At 43.1% G+C, this 21,402-nt stretch overlaps 1 protein-coding gene across 3 annotated transcripts in view; it reads right to left on the bottom strand.

Moving 5' to 3' along the window:
• The window catches only part of DENND1B (DENN domain containing 1B), a 302,717-nt gene that overhangs the window by 167,915 nt on the left and 113,400 nt on the right, over positions 1 to 21,402 (bottom strand). For all 3 annotated transcript variants that reach the window (XM_029062651.2, XM_029062649.2, XM_029062648.2), the window contains exon 4: positions 4,338 to 4,387. In XM_029062651.2, the coding sequence (XP_028918484.1) occupies positions 4,338 to 4,387 (50 nt within the window). The remainder of the gene's footprint in view (positions 1 to 4,337; positions 4,388 to 21,402) is intronic.

Genomic DNA, 21,402 nt, shown 5'->3' on the forward strand with positions numbered 1-21,402 from the left:
TTGTTGTTATTGTTTTCATTGTAGAATTCAGGACAGGATTATTAGAAATACAGATTTGTTTTAACCATTTAGTTCACAAGTATTCCTACCTCCTGTCTCTCCTGACTCTGGGCCAGATTTCACTCCGTTGCCCTGATCATTTTTCTACAAATACGTTTAGTCCACATTTCCATCCACCATCCATCTTGACAGCAACCAGAAACTCCTTACCATAGACTTTAAAGAACTCTATCACCTTTTCCACTCCTTCCTTACCTTGCTACTTTCCTACTACAGCCCAGACCACACACTTTCCTCCTCGATTACCAACCTGCCCACTGTGCCGTGATCTAATCTCTCTCACTGCCGACCTCTAGGTCGACCATGTCCTGCCTATGGCCTGGAAAGCCCTCCCTCTTCATATCTGACCAACGATCACTCTCCCCACCTTCCAAGCCTGCTGAAGGCATAGCTCCTCCAAGAGGCCTTCCCTGACTAAGCCCTCTTTTCCCACTCCCATCTGTCACCACTGCACTTGGCTTTACACCCTTTATTCATCTCTCCCTCAGCCCCACCGCACTAATGTCCATATCAAAACAAATAAGAGCCATCGAGACTTAATGCTGACAAGGAATGTAGTCTTCACAAGGGCTATTTTCTGTATGGGAAAGAAGGCCATGGGGAATTGGAGGCAGCTCATTCTGTTGAATATAGGTCACGAGGTTTAAATGGGTGAGGTGGTAAAGAGAATAGAGGCTGAAGCAAGTGAGAGGAGGTTCCATGGGGTACGAGAAGTACAGTGAAAGGGAGAGGGATCAGGTATTGTCTGGGGCAAAAGATGGAAATCTTGGCTTCTGAGATGGGCAGGAACTGGAGCAACTGGAGCAGGAAAAGGAGGTTGTATTGTACTCTTCCAAGTGCGTAGTACAGCACTCTGCATGCAGTAAGTGCTCAGCAAGTACGATTGAATGAATGAGAGAGTGGCATGACTTTCGAACCAAGGAGGTGGAGGCCTACACTATACTAGAGAGCACCAGACACAATGTGAGGACCCGGAAAGACAACAAGGTCAGGATCCCCAAAGTGAATGGCTAGATTAATGATGAGATTTGGGTTGGGAGAGGGGTGAAAGAGAGGTGTCCCTGAGGTCCACACCTTCACATTTATACAACTTGGGTCTAATTCCTGCCTCACAACTTGCCTTCTCTGTAACTATGGGAAAATCACATTAATAAATCAATCAATCATATTTATTGAGTGCTTACTGTGTTCAGAGCACTGTAGTAATCGCTTGGGAGAGTACAATAAAATAGAGTTGGTAGACACATTCCCTCACCATAATGAGCCTACAGTAGAGAAGCAGCGTGGCTCACTGGAAAGAGCACGGGCTTTGGAGTGGGAGGTCATGGGTTCGAACTCTGGCTCTGCCACTTGCCAGCTGTGTGACTTTGGGCAAGTCACTTAACTTCTCGGTGCCTCAGTTCCCTCATCTGTAAAATGGGGATTAAGACTGTGAGCCCCACGTGGGACAACCTGATTCCCTTGTGTCTACCCCAGCGCTTAGAACAGTGCTCGGCACATAGTAAGCGCTTAACAAATACCAACATTATTATTATTATTATTTAGAAGAGAAGTAGAGTGGCTCAATGGAAAGAGCATGGGCTTGGGAGTAAGAGGATGTGAGTTCTAATCCTGGCTCTGTCCCCTGCCTGCTGTGTGACACTGGGCAAGCCACTTAACCTCTCTGTGCCTCAGTTACCTCATCTGTAAAATGAGGATTAAGAATGTGAGTCCCAAGTGGGACAACCTGATTACCTTGTATCTACCCCAGCCCTTAGAAAAGTGCTCAGAACATAGTAAGCGCTTAACAAATACCAACATTATTGTATCTACCCTAGTGCTTAATATAGTGCTTGGCACATACCAAGTGCCAAGTGCCTCATAAAGAGGAGGATGGGAGGATAAAGTACTCGTAGAGCCATTAATGACTTTCTCAGTGGATGGCATGTAAATAGGAAATAAGGAGCTTGAAGAATAAGCAGCTTTTTAGGTGTTAAAGATGAACAATGACAAATGCGGGATTACAAGGCTGAGAAGGGCTGAAAACAAATTTATTCAATTTATTGAGCGCTTACTATGTCTCTATTTCTCTCTACCTGACTTCCTTACACAGCATTCTGGACCACATCTTTCATCAGTCAATTAGCAGTATTTATTGAGCATTTACTGTGTGCACAGCACTGTGCTACGAGCTTGGGAGAGGATAACACAATAGAGTTGATAGAGAGCCGTCAAGGAGCTCTTTTCCACAAGCAGTTTCTGAGTCTCAGGCTCCCATATCTCAACCTTTGGTTTCTGCTAAACAAATAAGGTATTCATGGAATTCAGATCTTTTCTATTCAAGGCCTCAATTATAAGACTCCATTAGAGTTCTTAGTTCCTAGATAAGATTCTAAGGCTAAGATCGCTTTATGACAAGCCACAATAAATTGTAAAACACACAGCAAAGGATGCAAAGAACAACTCCTGTCACCTTTATTTTCCAAGAACAACACTCAAAAAGTGCACGCTTCAAATAAGCACTGCAATTTTTCTTTGCTCTCTCTTCAATACGTATAATGATAACTACAGAATTCCAACCATCATGACAATATTCATTGTAAAGGGATAATAAAAAGTGCAGGGCACCATCACTGGGAATTCTTCACACCATTTTTTCTTTCAATTATTTATCAAATACCAAAGTACCGATTTCTGAGCCTCAATCATTTATGACAATCCATGAAAACAACTTTTTAAAATACCACATAAATTAGACAGCTAATGCATACTAATTCACTTAGGGATTACTATATTTGATAAGAATACTGGTGAGGTGAAGTGGATTTCATGAAAAGATAATTTTGGGCACAGATAAATATTAAAATATAACTTCCCCCCCAAAAAATGTGTTCGCCACGTCTAGATCAGGGAAATTCTTGCCACTTGGTGGCAGTAACAGAACCTCACCTGATTCCATCTTCCTAAAATTTCATTTTCAAGACACCTGTACTTTATTTTTGGCTGGAGTACATTCTACCTTGGAAATCTAACATAGGAATCTATCATTATGGCACTTATGAAAATATAAACAATGCCAAATATCTGTAATTCTTTCAAAAAGGTTGCTATTAAAAATCGTAACTTCAAATATCAAATCACGGAAGTGCTCAGCACCTAAGCACCTATGATAGTTCATGCCCACCACGACCGAGTTTTTGCTTTCATTATCTTTCTTGCCACGATGTTTCCTTTCTCGTTTATTTGGCAGCTTTTTCTTCCCTTGTCCTCAGAAGTTTTTAGCATCTGAGGCTCACCCATTTCAAGATGGGCCAAATTGGATATGTCACGCATTAATTGCATCGACGAGCGCCAACAGCCCCAGAGATTTATCTTTACCGAATTGATAAGCACAATTCTGTGACTTATAATGGACCGTCAGAGATCCAATTTATAAAATATGTTTTGCTATAGAGATAATTTCTAAATGAATTGTAGTGCACATGGAATCAGGCATAAACATAAATGATTTCATTTTTTTCCTAATAGGATCTTAATCTGTGCACAAAAAATTGAAATACATATTCAGCACTCTTTATACAGTTCTTATTTGGTTAGTGAACAACCACCATGATGGGATTTTCAAATCCGTTCAAAATTTTTTCTAAATCTTACTTCTCCAAAACTGTTCTTTGGAAACAACTATTTATAGCTCTATGCCACAGAAATGGTATTTTCAATTACGTTGCCGAGAGCTAGAAACTAGACTCTAAAGTTCTAGATCAAAGAACACGATTCAGAAATTCCAATTGAGGTAAACATATATTTTTCTGCTAATACTGACAATACACTCTGAAAGAACAAAGGGAAAAACAGGGCACAATGACAGGAGTCCTTCAATTCTTCCCCTCTGGTGACTATGAAGATTTAAGGCCAGGATGCATGAGGAGTTTGCGGGGCAGGGGACATATCGGCTAATTCTGTTGTATTGTACTCTCCCTAGCGTTCAGTACAGTGCTTTGTACATAGTAAGTGCTCAATAAATACCACTGATTGACTGATTGAAGATTGGGGCGAATTGGGGATAGGAAGCCACCACCCTGTAAGTCACCATTTCTAACAATAAGAAATACATTTTGAACCAATACTTTAATTTAATCAATTGCTTTTATGTAAGGAAAAACTACATGAAAAAAATCTTGCTCCTTCAAGAACTATTTTTCAAAAATTTTCACTTACAGAAAATACATACAGCAAAACAGATTGAAAGGAATGGGCATGAGTTTAGCTCATCCTAAATCGTGATTAATGTACTGTACCTTTCTATGTCGAAGGGGAAACAGAACTTTGGCACGCTCTGAAGCACTTCCTGAAACACAAATTAAAAGAAACATTAGAAGATTAAACAATTAAAAAGGACTTCCAAAGAAGACTGCTGGGCACTTTTTGAAACAACCCAAGTTCACCGATATTCCGTTTCCCAACCCCCTCGCCCCACCCACCCCCTAAGCGACACAGCACACGTTCCTGGACTAAAATAATTGATTATTAAAAAGGAATTAAGTTTCTGCTTTGGCAGATTGCAAAGACAATGCCCTGGGAGCCCCAGGAGGGAAAGGCCTGGCCCAAGGGTATTAACACCCTTCACATCCCCGCTGGGATTCCCTTCAATAAGGCCATATGGATTTTACAAGAAGCACAGTGCCATATGGGCGAACCACGTCTGGTGCTACTTGTACCATCGACTAGCCACAGGGACTTCTGACAGATCCTGGCTCAAAAATATAAATGTTGTTTCAATTAAAATGCAGGCAGAGAAAAGGGGATGAAGTTGGCAGCGGAATGAATTACTGAGAGGTATAACAACTCTATACATGTTTCGCGGTCCCATGCGGAAAAAAGACCTTCCGTGGGTAAAAAGCAGACACTTGCTAGTTAACCCCTTGGTAGGGCTCCGCCGAAATTACTCTACAACAGGCCGCCTGAAGAATTCAATGGCACGATTTAGATGAATTTCAAGGAAAACGTTCTTTTTTTAAGTTGTGAGGAGGTTTTTCCAGCATGCCCGTGGTAAATGAAAATGTGTTTATTAAAATCTAAATATGGATAAATGGGGGCAAACGTTACAAAATTTGGAAAAAGCGTAAGACGTTGTACCCATCACAATACACTGCAAAATCTGGTAGTAATATGGTAACGTGAAATTATATAGGATGATTCCTCCTGTTGCTAAGTCCCGCAAAACTAATTACGGCTTTAAAAAGTTGAATCAGATCAGTGTTGTACCTTTTCAGGCTAAGGGCCAGGCTGAAGGGTAAACGTCCAGTGCAATTGTTACAGGTTTGGGCTTGCAATCCCTGCAAGAGGATCTGCCACGAGAAACTCCGATGCAATGTGCAACAAAACGGTCCTAACGTCTTTTTATCAATGAAGTTTGGCAATTTTAAAAAATGCATCATTCGCACTAGATATGGAAACCTAGGGCCTAACTGTAAAGGGGATATTCACCCCCTGTTTTATTACATGAGGAAAACTCAAGACCTCTGACTCCCTTTAGAGAGAGATTCTGGAATATAAAAAGTGATACGCTCTCTTCCGGAACGGGCACCGGTCACAGGGAAAATTCTTGGAGTGCTAAGATAACCAGTTTACTTCGGGCACCGGTGGGATAAAACAATTGAAAAGGAAAAAGCAAATCCAATCTGAATTCAAAATGACCCAGTATGAAATGCTACATATTAATTTCTTGGGGAAAACTATATTCTACCAAAAAGTTTTAAATGGTTCGACCAGAGCCTGTAAAACCTCAATTTTTATTCCAGCTCAGAGTGCGTCATTAAGTAATTATAAATTTAAAAAAATGCCATGATGCAAAAATCACTCATGTTGCTACAAACTGAATTACAGCTGGAAAGCATTTGCCTCATTTCTCCAATCTTACAACAATGAGGTGATTTAAGGAATTACTACAAACGTGAAACATACAAGAGTGTAGGATTCAACATTTTTTTGCAAAATATACCCCAAATTCATTCCATTTGACATCAATCTGGAGATTCTATGAATTGCACAGCTTCCATTATTTGACCTCCTATCTTCCCCACCACTACCCCCCCTCGCCCCCCACCCCAACAACACACATGCACACAACTTCTACAAAACAACCTCCGCTCGCTTCCCAACTGGCAGGAGCATCCCTCCGGGGACACGTCTTTAAACCTCCGCACTCTTTAAAATTCACCCCGCCAGCAGGTCTATAGACTGGTGTATAAACAGTATAGACAAAAAAAATCCTCTCGCAGCTTATGTCAGTGACAAAGCAGCTCAGCGGTTGACTGTTTCTCCCCTGACAGTGTAAGCTGGGTTTACACAGATCAATAGCTGGACGTCCGTCCTACCTAGCTCTCTGGGCTCTGCTTTCTTCCTTAATTACAGGTGCTCTTCAAAGTGAAATGCTTAAACTGTGCATCGGAACAAGTTGAATGTGAGAGACTTTCTAGGATGTATCTTTCGGCAACTGCCTAACGCAGAGTTAAATGAAAAAAAGTAGTCGATACGGCCATATAGGAGCCTAGCCACCACATGGAAGGTTAATACAGTTCAATCACTTGGCTTTTGGCTGCGGAGTGGCTTCCTCTTCCAGAAGAGGCCACGATTCTATCCGTTGTTTTACCCCCAGGACCCTGTCTTTAACTAGGAGATTACCGATACGGAACGGTGCAGTACAGTGCTCTATGAATCTGATTGATTGATTGGTAAATACTCTCAAAAAGGTTTCCAGATGAATCCCTTTCCGATATGATGGTCTACAGAAAATCCTTTGATTTAGATGAAGTAAATAACTATTGTTGGGTCTGGCAATCCTTAAGCTCATCATTATCACTTCACTGTCATAACATGAGATGACGGCTGAAAAGATGCGGGTTCAAGTTCAAGTTTGGCCACTGGCCTGCTGGGAAACTTGAGGCAAGTCACTTTGCTTGTCTACGGCCCAGGTTTCTCACCTGTAAAATAGCGACAAAGAGACCTGCTCAACCCTACTAAATCTAGGATTCGAAACCCCACTCCGTCACTTGTCTTCTTTGTGGCCACGGGCAAGTCACTTCACTTCTCTGTGCCTCAGTTATCTCAACTGTAAAATGGAGATTGAGACTGTGAGTCCCATGTGGGATAGGGACTGTGTTGAATGTCATTTGCTTGTATCCCCCTCAGCGCTTAGTACAGTGCCTGGCATATAGTAAGCACTTAACAAATGTCATATTTTTTTTAATCAGTCAAGGGAATTTATTTAATGCTTACTATGTGCAGAACACTGTTCTAAGCTCTTGGAAGAGTACAATGAAAGAAAATTAGCAGACACATTCCCCAACCTTAATGAGTTTAAAGTCTGAGTGTTTTTTATCAGTTTGGTTTGATTATAAGCTCGTTATGGGCAAGGAACACCTCTGCTAATTCTATTGCACTGTACTCTCCCAAGCCCTCAGAATGGTGCTTTGCACATAATAAGTGCTCAATAAATAATCACTGATTGATTGATTTCCCTCAGGACTAAGTACAGAATCGGACACATAACAAAGATTTACTGCTAATATAATTATTATTACTATTTTTTTTACCTAAATAAAACAAGTCACAGAAAAAGGCATCACAAAAAAATTGGTGTGCCACCTGGGTCAATCAATCAATCAATGGTGTTTTTGACAGCTGACTGCTGACAACTGACTGGATGCAGAGAACTGTTCTAAGCACTTGGGAGAGTACAATAGAGTAATTTATTTAAAGGAACTTACAGTCTAGTGGAAACACTAATCTGATGTCCCCTAAACTGTAAGGTCATTATGGGAAGAGAACATCCTTACCAATTCTAATAATAATAGTAAAAATTAATAATTATGGTATTTCTTAAGCGCTTACTATGTGCCAGGCACTGTAAATTATTTTGTATTGTAGTAGTGTGCTCTGCACACAATAAACACTCAATAAATACTACTGACTAATTAGGGGAAGATAGACTTAAAATAAATTACATACAGGGGAAAGGGTGGGATGAAAAGATGTGTACATAAGTGCTGTGGACCTGGGGATAAGGCAAGCATCAAGGTTTTATGGAATATAAACCCGGGATATAAGTGACACAGACGAGAGGGCGAATAGTTGTGGAAATGAGAGATTAGTCAGGCTAGGTTTCTTGGAGAATATGATTTCAATAGGGTTTTGAAGGAAGGGAGAGTGGTGGACTGTTGGATAAAGGTTGGGGGATTTTAGGCAGGAGAGAGGACTGCGCAAGAGGTCGAGAGGTGACAGCAAGGCACAATTAGTAGGTTGATGTTAGAAGAGTGCAATATGTAATATTCATTCATTCGTATTTATTGAGCGCTTAGTTGCAGTGAGAGACAAGCAAGGATAGGTAGGAGTGAGACAACTGGCTGCCTACCTTAAAGTCAAACATGAGGAGTTTTGGGTTCCCCCTCTGAACCGTAAACTCGCCGTGGACAGGGGAAGTGCCTGCTAATTACGTTGAACTGCGCTCTCCCAAATGCATAGTACAGTGTTCTGCATATAGTAAGTACTCAATAAATTCCACCGACTGGTTGCTTGATAGACTAAAACGGAGAGGAACGGTGGGGAGACGCATGCAGAATGAGATATTTAGAAAAATGACATGGGCAGCTGAGTGAACTACAAACTGGAGAGAGGAGAGGCTGGAGAAGGAGATTGATGCAATAGTTGAGCATGACAAGTGCTTGGTCCAGCCTGGTAGCAAGAGAGGAGGAGTGGATTCTAGAGATATTATGAAGATAGAACAAGAGGATTTGGTGATTCGCTGAATAAATACATGGTGCAACGCATGTACAGCACGAGGCTGGGGCCCATAACGTCATGGGTTCTAATTCCGGCTCACCACTTGTCTGTTCCGTGACCTTGGGCAAGTCACTTAACTTCTCTTGGCCTCAGTGACGTCCTCTGAAAACGGGGGGTGAGACTGTGAGCTCCACGTGGGAGAGGGACTGTGTCTGACCCGATTTACTTATATCCATCCCAGTGTTTAGTACAATGCCTGGCATATAGTAAGCACTTAGAAAATACCAGTTATTATTATTGCTTGATTACCCCTTGATTTTCCCATTACTCTGTAAGTCCCCTGTGAGGCAGAGCTGTTTCATTTTCACTAAATATGTTCGACATTAGATGTCCATTAGAAGGGCAGAAAGCATGCTTAAAAAGCTTTAAAAATCTTAAAATAGCAAAAGTCCAAAGATAGTGTCTTCCACAATGGTCTTTCCCAAAATCACCATCTCCCAGAATAGTTTGAGGGAAATAGCACATGGTTAGGAATCAGGCAAGTCGGGTTTTGATCTCAGGCTTTGGACAAATCACTTTAATAATGATGCCATTTGTTAAGTGCTTACTATGTGCAAAGCACTGTTCTAAGCGCTGGGGGGATACAAAGTGATCAGATTGTCCCATGCGGGGCTCACAGTCTTGATCCACATTTTACAAATGAGGTAACTGAGGCACAGAGAAGTTAAGTGACTTGCCCAAAGTCACACAGCTGAAAGCCGCAGAGCTGGAATTAGAACCCATGACCTCTGACTCCCAAGCCCGGGCTCTTTCCACTGAGCCACGCTGCTTCCCTTCTCAGTGCCTCAGTTTCCGAACCTTAAAAATAGGGAAAGTAAATACCTGCCCCTATTCGGCCTAATGAGGCATTTGTGAGGACAAATGAGATAAACAGAATGGAAGCATTTGAAAAAACAACAGCAAAGGAATATTAGAATAAAATTAATTCCTAAATATTGTGCAATATTGATTACATAAAGTATATTACATTAAACAGTGCACATATTTTCAGAAAACCAAGCTTCCTTAAAAAGTATTGAAAATTACCTACAGAAAAGTCGGGGAGCAGTGTGGCTTAGTGGAAAGGGCACGGGTTTGGGAGTCAGAGGTCGTGGGTTCCAATTCCGGCTCTGCCACTTGTCAGCTGTGTGACTCTGAAGTTGAGATGTCACTTCTCTGTGCCTCAGTTACCTCATCTGTAAAATGGGGATTAAGACTGAGAGCCTCACGTGGGACAACCTGATTACCTTGTTTCTACCCCAGTGCTTAGAACAGTGCTTGGCACATAGTAAGGGCTTAACAAATACCATCATTAATATTATTATTATTAAAAGCTAAGACAGATATGAATAAGGACACAAGTAAGGCATATTCTTCCCTGGGCTTCTCATCCTGCCAGACACCCTTAGTTAATAGAGACCACCCTTTCGAGAGTGACAGACAAGCCTTGATCCTGAGACTTGAGGACCAGGAAATGGCTCAAAGGAACCTGCTGAGTGCCAGGAATCTGTGCAGTACCACACTCTCATAATCCCTGCCAACTGTGTTGATTCCCACTATGGCACAGAATGCTACGAGCAAATGGGTGGGCAGGGATGCAATGCCACGCTTAGTCATAACTCTCTACTCACTTATTAAGGGAAGCAGTGAGGCCTAGGGGAAAGAGCACGGGACAGGGAGCTAGAGGACCTGGGTTCTAAATCCAGCTCTGCCACTTGCCTGCTGTGTGACCTCAGGCAAGTCACTTCATTCAGCCAAACTAACTCACTTCCCCCCTTCAAAGTCCCACTCAAAGCTCACCTCCTCCAGGAGGCCTTCCCAACCTAAGCCCCCCTTTTCCTCCGCTCCTCCTCCCCTCCCAATCGCCCCAACTCCCTCCCTTTGCTCTACCCTCCTGCCCCACAGCACCTGTGTATATATGTAAATATTTATTATTCTATTTATTTTATTAATGATGTGTATATATCTATAATTCCATTCATTTATTTTGATGCTACTGATGCCTGTCTACTTGTTTTGCTGTCTGTCTCCCCCCTTCTAGACTGTGAGCCCATTGTTGGGTAGGGATTGTCTCTATTGGTTGCCGAATTGTACTTTCTAAGTGCTTAGTACAGTGCTCTGCAAACAGTGAGTACTCAATAAATGCAATTGAATGAATAAATTTTCTGTGCCTTAATTTCCTCATCTGTAAAACGGGGATGAAATCCTACTCCTACTTGGACTGTGAGCCCCACGTGAGACAGGGACTTTGTCCAATTTGATTTCTCTTAGCTCTACCCAAGTGCTTGGCACATAGTGCTTAAGAAATGCCATGATTATTATTCCACTTTGTTTCTTCATTGTTGCTTAATTTGGCTTTTCCCACCAGGTGACATTTTTTCCACTGGGGTCGGCTGGTCTTCCCATTAGACTATAAGCACCAGTAGGGCAGTAATTTTCTTTACCTTTTTTACTTATTCCACTAATTTATTCCATCGGTTTGCTTATTTTCATTTCTATCCCATTTAAGTTTGTTTTACTTATGCTTCTACCAAATATACTAGTCATGTTTCCATTCTTCCTCACTGGATTGAAAGCTTATTTAAGAGAAGGGGCCCTCTGTCCTCTGTTTTAATCGTGTGTGCCCGGATGCTTCAGTAAATTCTGATGATAGTGATGTTGGTATTCAGAATCTGAACTTCTACTCATCATTTCCGTTTAGTCATTAATTTAAGGAAAAAGATAACTAAAAACATCCCACACGAGATGTCAAAATTCCTTCCTCGGCTCTCCAGTCTGATCTGCATCAATTAGGCCACCTCTCCTTCCTACATAGTACATGAATCATTTTCTTCAGAAATAAATCCTCTCAGGAAGCCATAATAATTAAGATATGAAGATGCCCAAACCTTGTGTAAGAGAAGGAATGCTACAACATATCTGGAAATAGAAACTGATTGTTGGCAGAGAAGTGCTCATTTTTCAGGTTAGAAATCTTTCATCTCTATTTCTTGAAATTTCAAGGAAATTCATGCCCCAAATTCACATTCTTTGATAAAAAAAGACGGCTTGTACAATAACTATAGGGAAGTTCAGAGGATCAAGGTAAGACTTCATTGGCAACTTGTAAAAATGACTTGCATTTGAATCATCTATCTTAAAAAGCAAGAATTTCAATTAACCATTTGGCTTTAACATGATACACTTACTTCCACTGCTTCTAAAACAAAGACATTCCTATTACCAGGTAGAGAAGAAGCTTCTTTCACTAGCTTACACTATCAGATCCTGATACCAAACGTGTAGATGATGGGAATTTGCGGTGGCGGGAGGAGGGCAAGGTATCAATACAGTAGGAAAATTAATGGATTTTTTAAATTCAGAAAAAAATACATTTAAATTTCAAAATTTAGCTGTTTCTTTTAGCTTTTGATTTTATGATTCATGTTTCTGCATTGCAAGTGTATCTTTGGTAGCACGATTCCTACCCTGTGTTTGCAAATGATGTAAATGGTAAAATGAATATTCAACCACACACCTGATGGTAGCAAAACCAGCAATCCCTAAGCAGCTTTGCTTCATTCATTCGACTGTATTTATTGAGTGCTTACTCTTTGCAGAGAACCGTATTAAGCACTTGGGAGAGTACAATGCAGCAATAAACATCACATTCCCTGCCCACAGTCTAGGCTTACAGTATAGAATCTAATTTAAGGTATCCAATTCCAGCATTACTCCAAACTGTAACCTAACCCAACCGTGATTTTGACTTTGGACTTCATAGGTGTCAAAGTGCCGACAGGTGTGAAGGAGGGGGAAGAAGAAAAACACTGGTGCAAAAAGAATATGACAAAACACGGCACCTCTCAACATGACCAAATCTTCCAGATATACCCCGGTGAGAGTGGAGATCTTGACTATTCCTCACACAGAGGGCTAAACTCATTTATATCAATCTCACAGAATTAGGATAGTTCTGAATAAATTTTGAAATAACAAAGTTAAGGAAAAACTTAATTAAATTCAACTTTTAGAGTTTTGGAAGGGCTTGATGGATTTTTAAAAAATGATTTGAGGTTACGATCACTTAAAAAATAAAAGCTCCATATGCCAATTACCTGGAATATGTGACATTTATATACACATACATATAAAAAATATATAAATGCACCCACCGATACATCTATATTTATCTATATGCATATATAGTATAACTATAGATAGCAAGTGCTTAAAATATCATTACTACCCCAATCAATCAACTGTATTTATTGAGTACTTATTGTGAACAGAACATTGTACTAAGCACTTGGGAGAGTACGGTATAATGGAGTTGATAAACGATCCTCTGGCCAAAAGGAGTTTACAGACTAGAAGGGGAAACAGACATCAATATAAATAAATTATGGATACGTACAGAAGTGCCATGGGGGTGAGGGAGGAGTGAATACAGGGTGCAAATCCACGTGGAAGAAGAGGAAATGAGGGCTTAGTCGGGGAAGGCCTCATCTCTTCCAAGGGATTCGTGGAACCCTAGCACTCAGTGCAGTGCTTAGCACGGGGTAAGTGCTTAACAACTGGTACATTTATTATCATAAAGCCCTGCTGTGTTCATTGGTTGGTCCAACATGGGACTCCTGATATTTGCAAAGCATTTGCACAAGGAGGGCCACCCCTCTCCAGTCACTGCCCATCAGCAATTGCTGGGCCGTCTACTGCCTTGGTCTCCAAGAGGGTCCCTAACGTGTCACATGATATGTGACTGTGCTTCCCTACAAGTTAAAATTGTCTCTCCTGCTCTTCTAAATTGTGTGGATCCCATTACAGTTTAACTTATCAGCCTCTTAAGTGTCCTTCATCATCCATTTTCCCCAACTGTCCTGCCAATCAATTGCATTTATTGAGCGCTGACTGTGTGCAGAGTGCTGCACTAAGCCCTTGGGACAGTATAATATAACAGAGTTGGGAGACACATTCCCTGCCCACAAGGAGTTTACTGTCTAGAGGGGGAGACAGACATTATTATAAATTATATAAATTAGGGCTCAATTATGGATATGGAGCAGATAAGATAAGGATAAGAAGCAGTGTGGCCTAGTGGAAAGAGCAGGGGCCTGAGAATCGGACAACCTGGGTTCTACCCCCGGCTCTGCCACTTGTCTGCTGGGAGATCTTGGACAAGTCACTTCACTTCTTTGTGCCTCAGTTACCTCATCAATGAAATGGGGATTCAATTCAATTCAATCGTATTTATTGAGTGATTACTGCACTCAGAGCACTGTACTACGCGCTTGGGAGAGTACAATACTACAATAGATATAGCTGTGAATTGAATATGGGATATCAACTGTATCCGACCTGATTATCATGTATCTACCTCGGCCCTTAGTATAGTGGCTGGCACATAACGAGTGCTTAACGAATATCATTTACCAAAAGCGTTGCGGGGCTGAAGGAGGGGTGAATAAAGGGTGAAAAATCCATGTGCGAGGGCGATCCAGGAGTAGAAGAAGAGAAAATGAGATCTCAGTCAAAGAGGGAAGGCCTCTCTGAAATGTGCTTTTAACATGAATTTAAAGGTGGGGAGAGCAATCGTCCAGTAGATATGAGGTGGGAGGGCGTTACAGACCAGAGGCAGGACGTGGCCAAGAGACTGGCGGTGAGATAGGCGAGAAGGAAGTAGAGCGAGTAGGTTGGCAGTAGAGGAGCGAAGTGCTGTGAGCACTGTTTCAGTCCTACTGAGTTGTCTGCACTGCAGAACCTCCTTTTCTCCTAATCTTGTCCTGCCATTTAATGCTAAATGTGACTCTTGGGGGGCTCTCGTGAAACTGGTTTAGGGGTGGAATTTGTTTCCTGTCAAAAAGTCATCGATCTACCAGTGGTCTCTATTGAGTGGTGTGTGCAGAGCACCATACTAAGCACTTGGAAACGTGCAAAACCGAACTCCCAGTCATAGAAAAGCTTAGGCAACACGACATCCTTAAACACGTTCATTCTGATGTCCCATCGTCCTCACAATTTGTCAAACTCCCGAGAGTCATGCTGGAAATTTTTATTCAGTTTTCTAATTATCTACAGATGTGGCCATCTTTTCCATTTCTTGCTTTAAATAGTATTTGTTGATAATAGTATTTATTAAATAGCATTGTTCTATGCACTGGGGTAGATGCAAGGTAATCGGTTGGACCCAGTAACTGATGAGGTAACTGAGGCCCAGAGAAATGAAGTGACTTGCCCAAGGTCACCCAGAAGACAAGTGGAGGAGCTGGGATTAGAGACCAGGACTTCTGACTCCCAGGCCCGTGCTCTTTCCGCTAGGCCACGCTACTTCTCGCTAGGGTTTGGGAAAGTAGTTGGAGGTGAAGTAGAGAGGGGGTGGGACATGAAGGTGGGGATTTGAGAGCAAAGAGGGAGAAAATGGAAAACGGGGAAGAAAAAGGAGAGGAGAAGAATGAAGAAGAGGGACCAAAGGGATGGGGAAAAGAGGGGAAGGAGAAAAGAGGGGGAAGGAGAGTACGCTCCCTCGCCGTGCCACCTCCCCATCTCCACCGCCCCAGCCTCAGTCACTTCGATTCACTCATTCAATTGTATTTATTGAGCACTTACTTTAATAATAATAATGATGGTATTTGTTAAGTGCTTACTATGTGCAAAGCACTGTTCTAAGCGCTGGGGAGGATGCAGGAATAATCAGGTTGTCCCACATGGGGCTCACAGTCTTAATCCCCATTTTACAGATAGGGCACAGAGAGGTTAAGTGACTTGCCCCAAGTCACACAACTGACAAGTGGCAGAGCCGGGATTTGGACCCATGACCTCTGACTCCCAAGCCCGGGCTCTTTCCACTGAGCCACGCTGCTTCTTTGTGTTGACCACTGTACTAAGCATTTGGGAGACTACAATATAACAGTAAACAGACACAATCCCTGCCCGCAATGAACCTCCGTGACGAGCCCAGCATCACCGGGCCACGCAGCCGAGCAGGCAGACCGGCAGAGCAGCAGCCAGAACTGGGAAGGAGCACGGCAGCGGTTCAGCCCCATGAGGGTTACACACACCTGTCTCTGGGGTCACTCCAAGGTCCCTAAAGCCACCATGCCTGGAGCCTCCCCAGGGGCCTCGGCAGCCACGGTCACAGGGTAATTTAGTTCTTCTAACACGGGGCTTGGGAGCTGGAGGAGAGAAGAGCATCTAGTCCAGCTGTCTAAGGTATATGCTGGTTATTGTTCTACTGTACTCTCCCAAGCACTTAGTACGGTGCTTTGCATACCGTAACAGTGATAATAATTATGATATTTTTTAAAGTGCTTACTACGTGTCAAGCACTGTTCTAAGTACTGGGGTAGATACAAGGTAACCAGGTTGGACACAGTCCCCGGCCCACTTAGGGTTCCCAGTCTCAATCCCCAATTTACAGATGAGGCAAACGAGGCACAGAGAAGTAAAGTGGCTTGCCCAAGGTCACTCTGCAGGCAAGTGGCAGAGCCGGGATTAGAATCCATGACCTTCTGACTCCCAGGCCCGTGCTCTACCCACTACACCATGCTGCTTCTCTAAATGGTTAATGATAATGAGAGGAACCTCTCCAGTGACAGCATACGCCAGAGGCATGGACCGTCAGAAGTGGGCAATGAGGACATCTGGCACGTTTCTCATGGCAAGGGACTAAAAATTTGTATGGGCAAAGTCAATAAAAATAATAATCATAATAATAATTGTAGTATTTGTTAAGCAGTTGCTATTCCAGGCATGGAACTGAGCACCGGGGTGGATACAAGCAAATAGGGTCAGACGCAGTCCCTGTCCCATGTGGGGCTCACAGTCTTAATTCCCATTTTACAGGTGAGGTAACTGAGGCCCAAGGAAGTGAAGTGACTTGCCCAAGTTCACACAGCAGACAAACGACAGAGCCAGGATTAGAACCCATGACCTTCTAACTTCTAGGCTCGTTCTCTCTCCATTGCACCACGGTGCCAAGCCCGGGAAGACGATGACCCTCTTGTTTTCATGGCGGCACCTCTGCCTCCAGGCAATCGCTTACTATTTAAGGAGTGGAATTTGGTGACTGCTCTAAGTTCTGTGTTGTGGATGAATCAAGAAAGCAATCAATCACACATGTATTGAGTGTTCACTGTGTGCAAGACACTAAACTAAGTGCTTGGGAGAGTAAAGTACAGTAGTCCAAAGGAGCTTACAGTCTAAAGGGCGCTTACAATGTAGCGGGCTGCTTGCTGAAAAATTTTATCTCCAATATAGGGCTTTCCAGGTGCAGCCAGGGGTATACATCTCATTTTTATCATTTATTGTCAGTCCTTAGTGCTGTGCTCAATCCTCAAAGTGATCCACGATTATGTTTCTATAACCTCTCGGGGATGTGCCTCTACCGCGTAGTCATCTGCATAAAGCAGAAGCACATCGGTGCATAAAGCGTCAATGCACCTTGATCTGCGACCTTTGGACATTTGATATTCTCTCCACCCCCAACACTGTATAACATATGTACATATATTTAAATTATACATTATAAATGACTTGTTTGTTCATATTAATGTCTTTCTCCCCTGCTAGACCGTAAGCTCACTGTGGGCAGGGAACATTTCTGCCAATTCTGTTGAATTGTGCTCTCCCAAGCGCTAAGTACAGTGCTCTGCACATAGTAAGCACTCAATAAATACCACCGACTGATTGATTGATAAAGCGGTGATGTCTTAAAAAGACTGTTGATGATGCTCAGATTCTATTGAGTTTCCCCAGTGGATCAGAAATGAGTTCAGACTCCACACTCCAGATTTCTTTATTTTTTTTTTTAATGGTATCTGTTAAGAACTTACAATGTGCCAGGTACTTGCACTGGGGTAGATACAAGCTAAACGGTCTTTGTCCAATGTGGGGCTCATAGTCTTAACCCCCATTTTATAGATGTGGTAACTGAGGCCCAAAGAAGTAAAGCGACTTTCCCAAGGTCACTTAGCAGACAAGACTAGAAACCGCGTCCTTCTGACTCGCAGGCCTGTGCTTTATTCACAAGACCAGGCTACATTTCAAGATTCAATTCAATCGTATTTATTGAGTGCTTACTGTATGCAAAGCCCTGTACTAAACGCTTGGAAGAGTACACTACAACAACAAACTCACATATTCCCTGCCCACAACGAGCTCACAGTCTAGAGGACGAGCTTGTTGTGGGATTGTTATTGTAGGTCGACCCAACTGGGCCACTTATGCACTCTTGCTTCACTCCAACGGCGATGAAGAGTGAGAATGTGTGCATCAAAACGCCTGTAATGAGAGGCCAAATGCTGGGTTTACTGTCCGTAGGATATACTGAGAGGCTACTATGTGCGAAGCACCCTCCTAAGCACTTGGGAGAGTACAATACGACAGAGTTGGCAAACATGATACCTTGCCCTCAAAGAGCTATAATTTACTTTATGATCCATTGGCTCATATGCCCTAAACTCAAGCTATCAGTATAACTGTTGCTGGAAAAAAAAATGGCACCCGTAATCAAGAAGGCTAAAGAACCAAGTCCAAGGACAACATCACTTCACCTTATCGGAACAAGGAACCCCACTTAAGAGTACCGGTGTGACCAGAGAACGGGCACAGCTCAGACACCGTCTCCCAGGCAACCAGACAGACAAGATCAAGACTGATTTGAAAATCATTCACCCTTCACATCATCATCATCATGGGACGTAAGCACTTACTATGTGCCAGGCACTGTACTAATCGCTGAGGTCGATACGAGCAAATTGAGTAGGACAGAGTCCCCGTCCCATGTGGAACTCACTGCCTCAATCCCCATTTTTGAGATGAGGTAACTGAGGCCCAAAGCAGTGAAGTGACTTGTCCAAGATCATCCAGCAGACGAGTGCTGGAGCCGGGATTAGAACCCGTGACCTTCGGACTCCAGGGCCCGTGCTCTACCCACCACACCATGTTATAACAAAACGGAGGCTTCCAAAAACCTGCCACTTGAGTACAGAATGAGTTAAAAACACACAGAACTAGTGGTGGGGCCCCAGAGCTGAGGAGCTCCAGAGACATGCTGACCGCCACCAAAATGTGGACGGCCCCTGCATTAGATGGGTGGGTGTGCATAGGACTAAGTGGGTATGTAGAGTGAGAAAGACAGAGAGGGAGAGAAAGAGAAAGAGGAACAGACAAAGAGAACACGGCTTAGTGGAAAGAGCACGGGCTTGGGAGTCAGAGGTCAGAGGATCTAACCTTAGCTTCGCCACTTGTCTGCTGTGTGACCTTGGGCAAGCCACTTAGCTTCTCTGGGCCTCAGTTACCTCATCTGTAAAATGGGGATTAAGACTGTGAACCCTAGGTAGGACAACCTGGTTAGTTTGTATCTACCCCAGGGCTTGGAACAGTGCTTAGCACACAGTAAGTGCTTAACAAACACCATAATTATCGTAATTATTACTGCAGAGACTGAGAGAGAAAAAAAGAGAAAGAGGAAGAAAGAGAGAAAGAGGAAGAGAGAGAAAGCAAAAGAAAGAGGAAGAGGCAGAGAAAGAGAAAAAGGGAACGAGAAAGAGGAAGAGACAGAGAGAGAAAGAGAAAAAGAGGAAGAGACAAAGAGAGTGAGAAAAAGAGAAAGAGGGAGAGACAGAGAAAGAAAGAGAGCGCATCAACTTCAGTTGTACTGTGGATCGAGGGGTGCTTCCTGTTTCCTTTCCCCTCAGTCCCCTCCCATCAGGAGTGCAGAGCTTTAGGGCTAGAGAGGAGGTGGTGCTCCAGCTTTGGATCCCTGATCGGAAATGGAGCCAGGCGTTGATTCCCTCCGCCATCCCGTCTGGCCACCGGAGAAGCGTGTTGTGCCGGTGTCCCTCCGGGGTGCCCTGGGCTACTGGGTCCCCACATCTGCCCCCTGGGGAGTGGGGCGCAGGGGATCTGGGTAGGTTCAACCTCCCTTGCAGGCCTGCTTTCAGAGATAATAATAGTAATGATAATAGTAATAATTATATTTGTTAAGCACTTATTATGTGCCAAGCTCCATTCTGAACAATGGGGTTTTAACACAGGTTACCCAGGTCGGACACAATGCTGGTTCCAAGCTTGTCATCCGACTGTAAATTTGTTGTGGAAAGGAAACGTTTCTGTTATATTGTTAGACTGTATGCTCCCAAGCTCTTAGTACAGTGCTCTGCACTCAGTAAGCGCTCAATAAATACGACTGACTGACCAAGGGAGAAGAGGATAACTGAATCACCATTCTACACATAAGAGGCACAGAGAAGCTAAGTGACTTGCCCAAAGGACACCCAGCAGATAAGTGACAGAACCTAAATCATCTGACTCCCAGTGCCGGTGTCTTTCCACTAGACTACACTGTGGTTCCAGGCAGGAAGGGGCTCCCGGACCCCATTCCTGACCCTCGCCAGGGTCCGGGATTTCCCCACCCCCACTCTCTCGTATTTACCGACGGCTCCGTATCAAGGGCAGTGTGAGGGAAGTTTACTATGGGTCACAGACTTTGTTTAAAAATCTGTGGCAGCTTTGGAAAACCAGCAAGTATGGAATTCGGTCCTGGATGTAGGCAGGCACTGACCGCATAAAACTAAACGAGATACCTCAGGCTACAACCTTTTTTATCACCCTTCCTGAACAAAGAGGACATTAATGTGCTGTGCTATTGACCTCGGCTCCTTAGCTATGTAATAAAAAACATAAATCCCTTACTGTAATTGGAACCTGACCCCACAGTCTGATGACTCCAACTAAGTGCAAGTTTTCCATACTCCGTGACCCCGAAAGAGTATTGCAATGGGCCAACTCAAGGGTGGAATGAAAAAAGAAAAGGGCTTCATTTGCGTTTCGACTGCTGAACGGACAACTGCCTCGCAATTCAGATTTTCCCCTGGTTTGCGTCGATTATTTTATCGAGAAATTATCTTCCCACAACATAGTGTTTCCTTTTTCAAAGTTGACTATCCCAATAACACCACTGGTGAGGATCCCTTCAAACCAGTAGGCCCATCGTTATACTGACTGTAAATTTCAGCTATGCTGCAAAATGTTTAGGCTACTACCCTGAAATGTATAATGAAGCAGCACACCACTGCTAGTGATAAACAAATATTCTCTATCTTTTCCACACGGGCCGAAAATATCTAGGAAAATCATTTCACATTCTACTAAAGGGTTAAGCATTCGACTATAGGCTCCAATGTCTTTTACATTTACAGTGCTTAGCACACAGAAAGCTCTCAATAAATACGACTGACTGATTGTAGCTTCCCGTAGGCTGAATACAGTGTCTGCCTACCAAAGGGGTCCGGCACTATGCTCTGAACATAGTAAGCACCAGCTACCGTGCTTGGCACGCAGTTGGTACCTATTACAGTGTTCAGGATACAACAGACATGATGATGATGATGATGGCATTTGCCAAGCACTGTTCTAAGCACTGAGGCAGTTACAAGATAATCAAGTTGTCCCACGTGGGGCTCCCATGGGGCTCCCCATTTTACAGGTAACTGAGACACAGAGAACTTAAGTGACTTGCCTAAAGTCACACAGCGGATAAGTGGCGGAGCCAGGATTAGAACC

This window comes from Ornithorhynchus anatinus, chromosome 4 (genome assembly GCF_004115215.2).
Source record: "Ornithorhynchus anatinus isolate Pmale09 chromosome 4, mOrnAna1.pri.v4, whole genome shotgun sequence".
Taxonomy (NCBI): Eukaryota; Metazoa; Chordata; class Mammalia; order Monotremata; family Ornithorhynchidae; genus Ornithorhynchus; species Ornithorhynchus anatinus.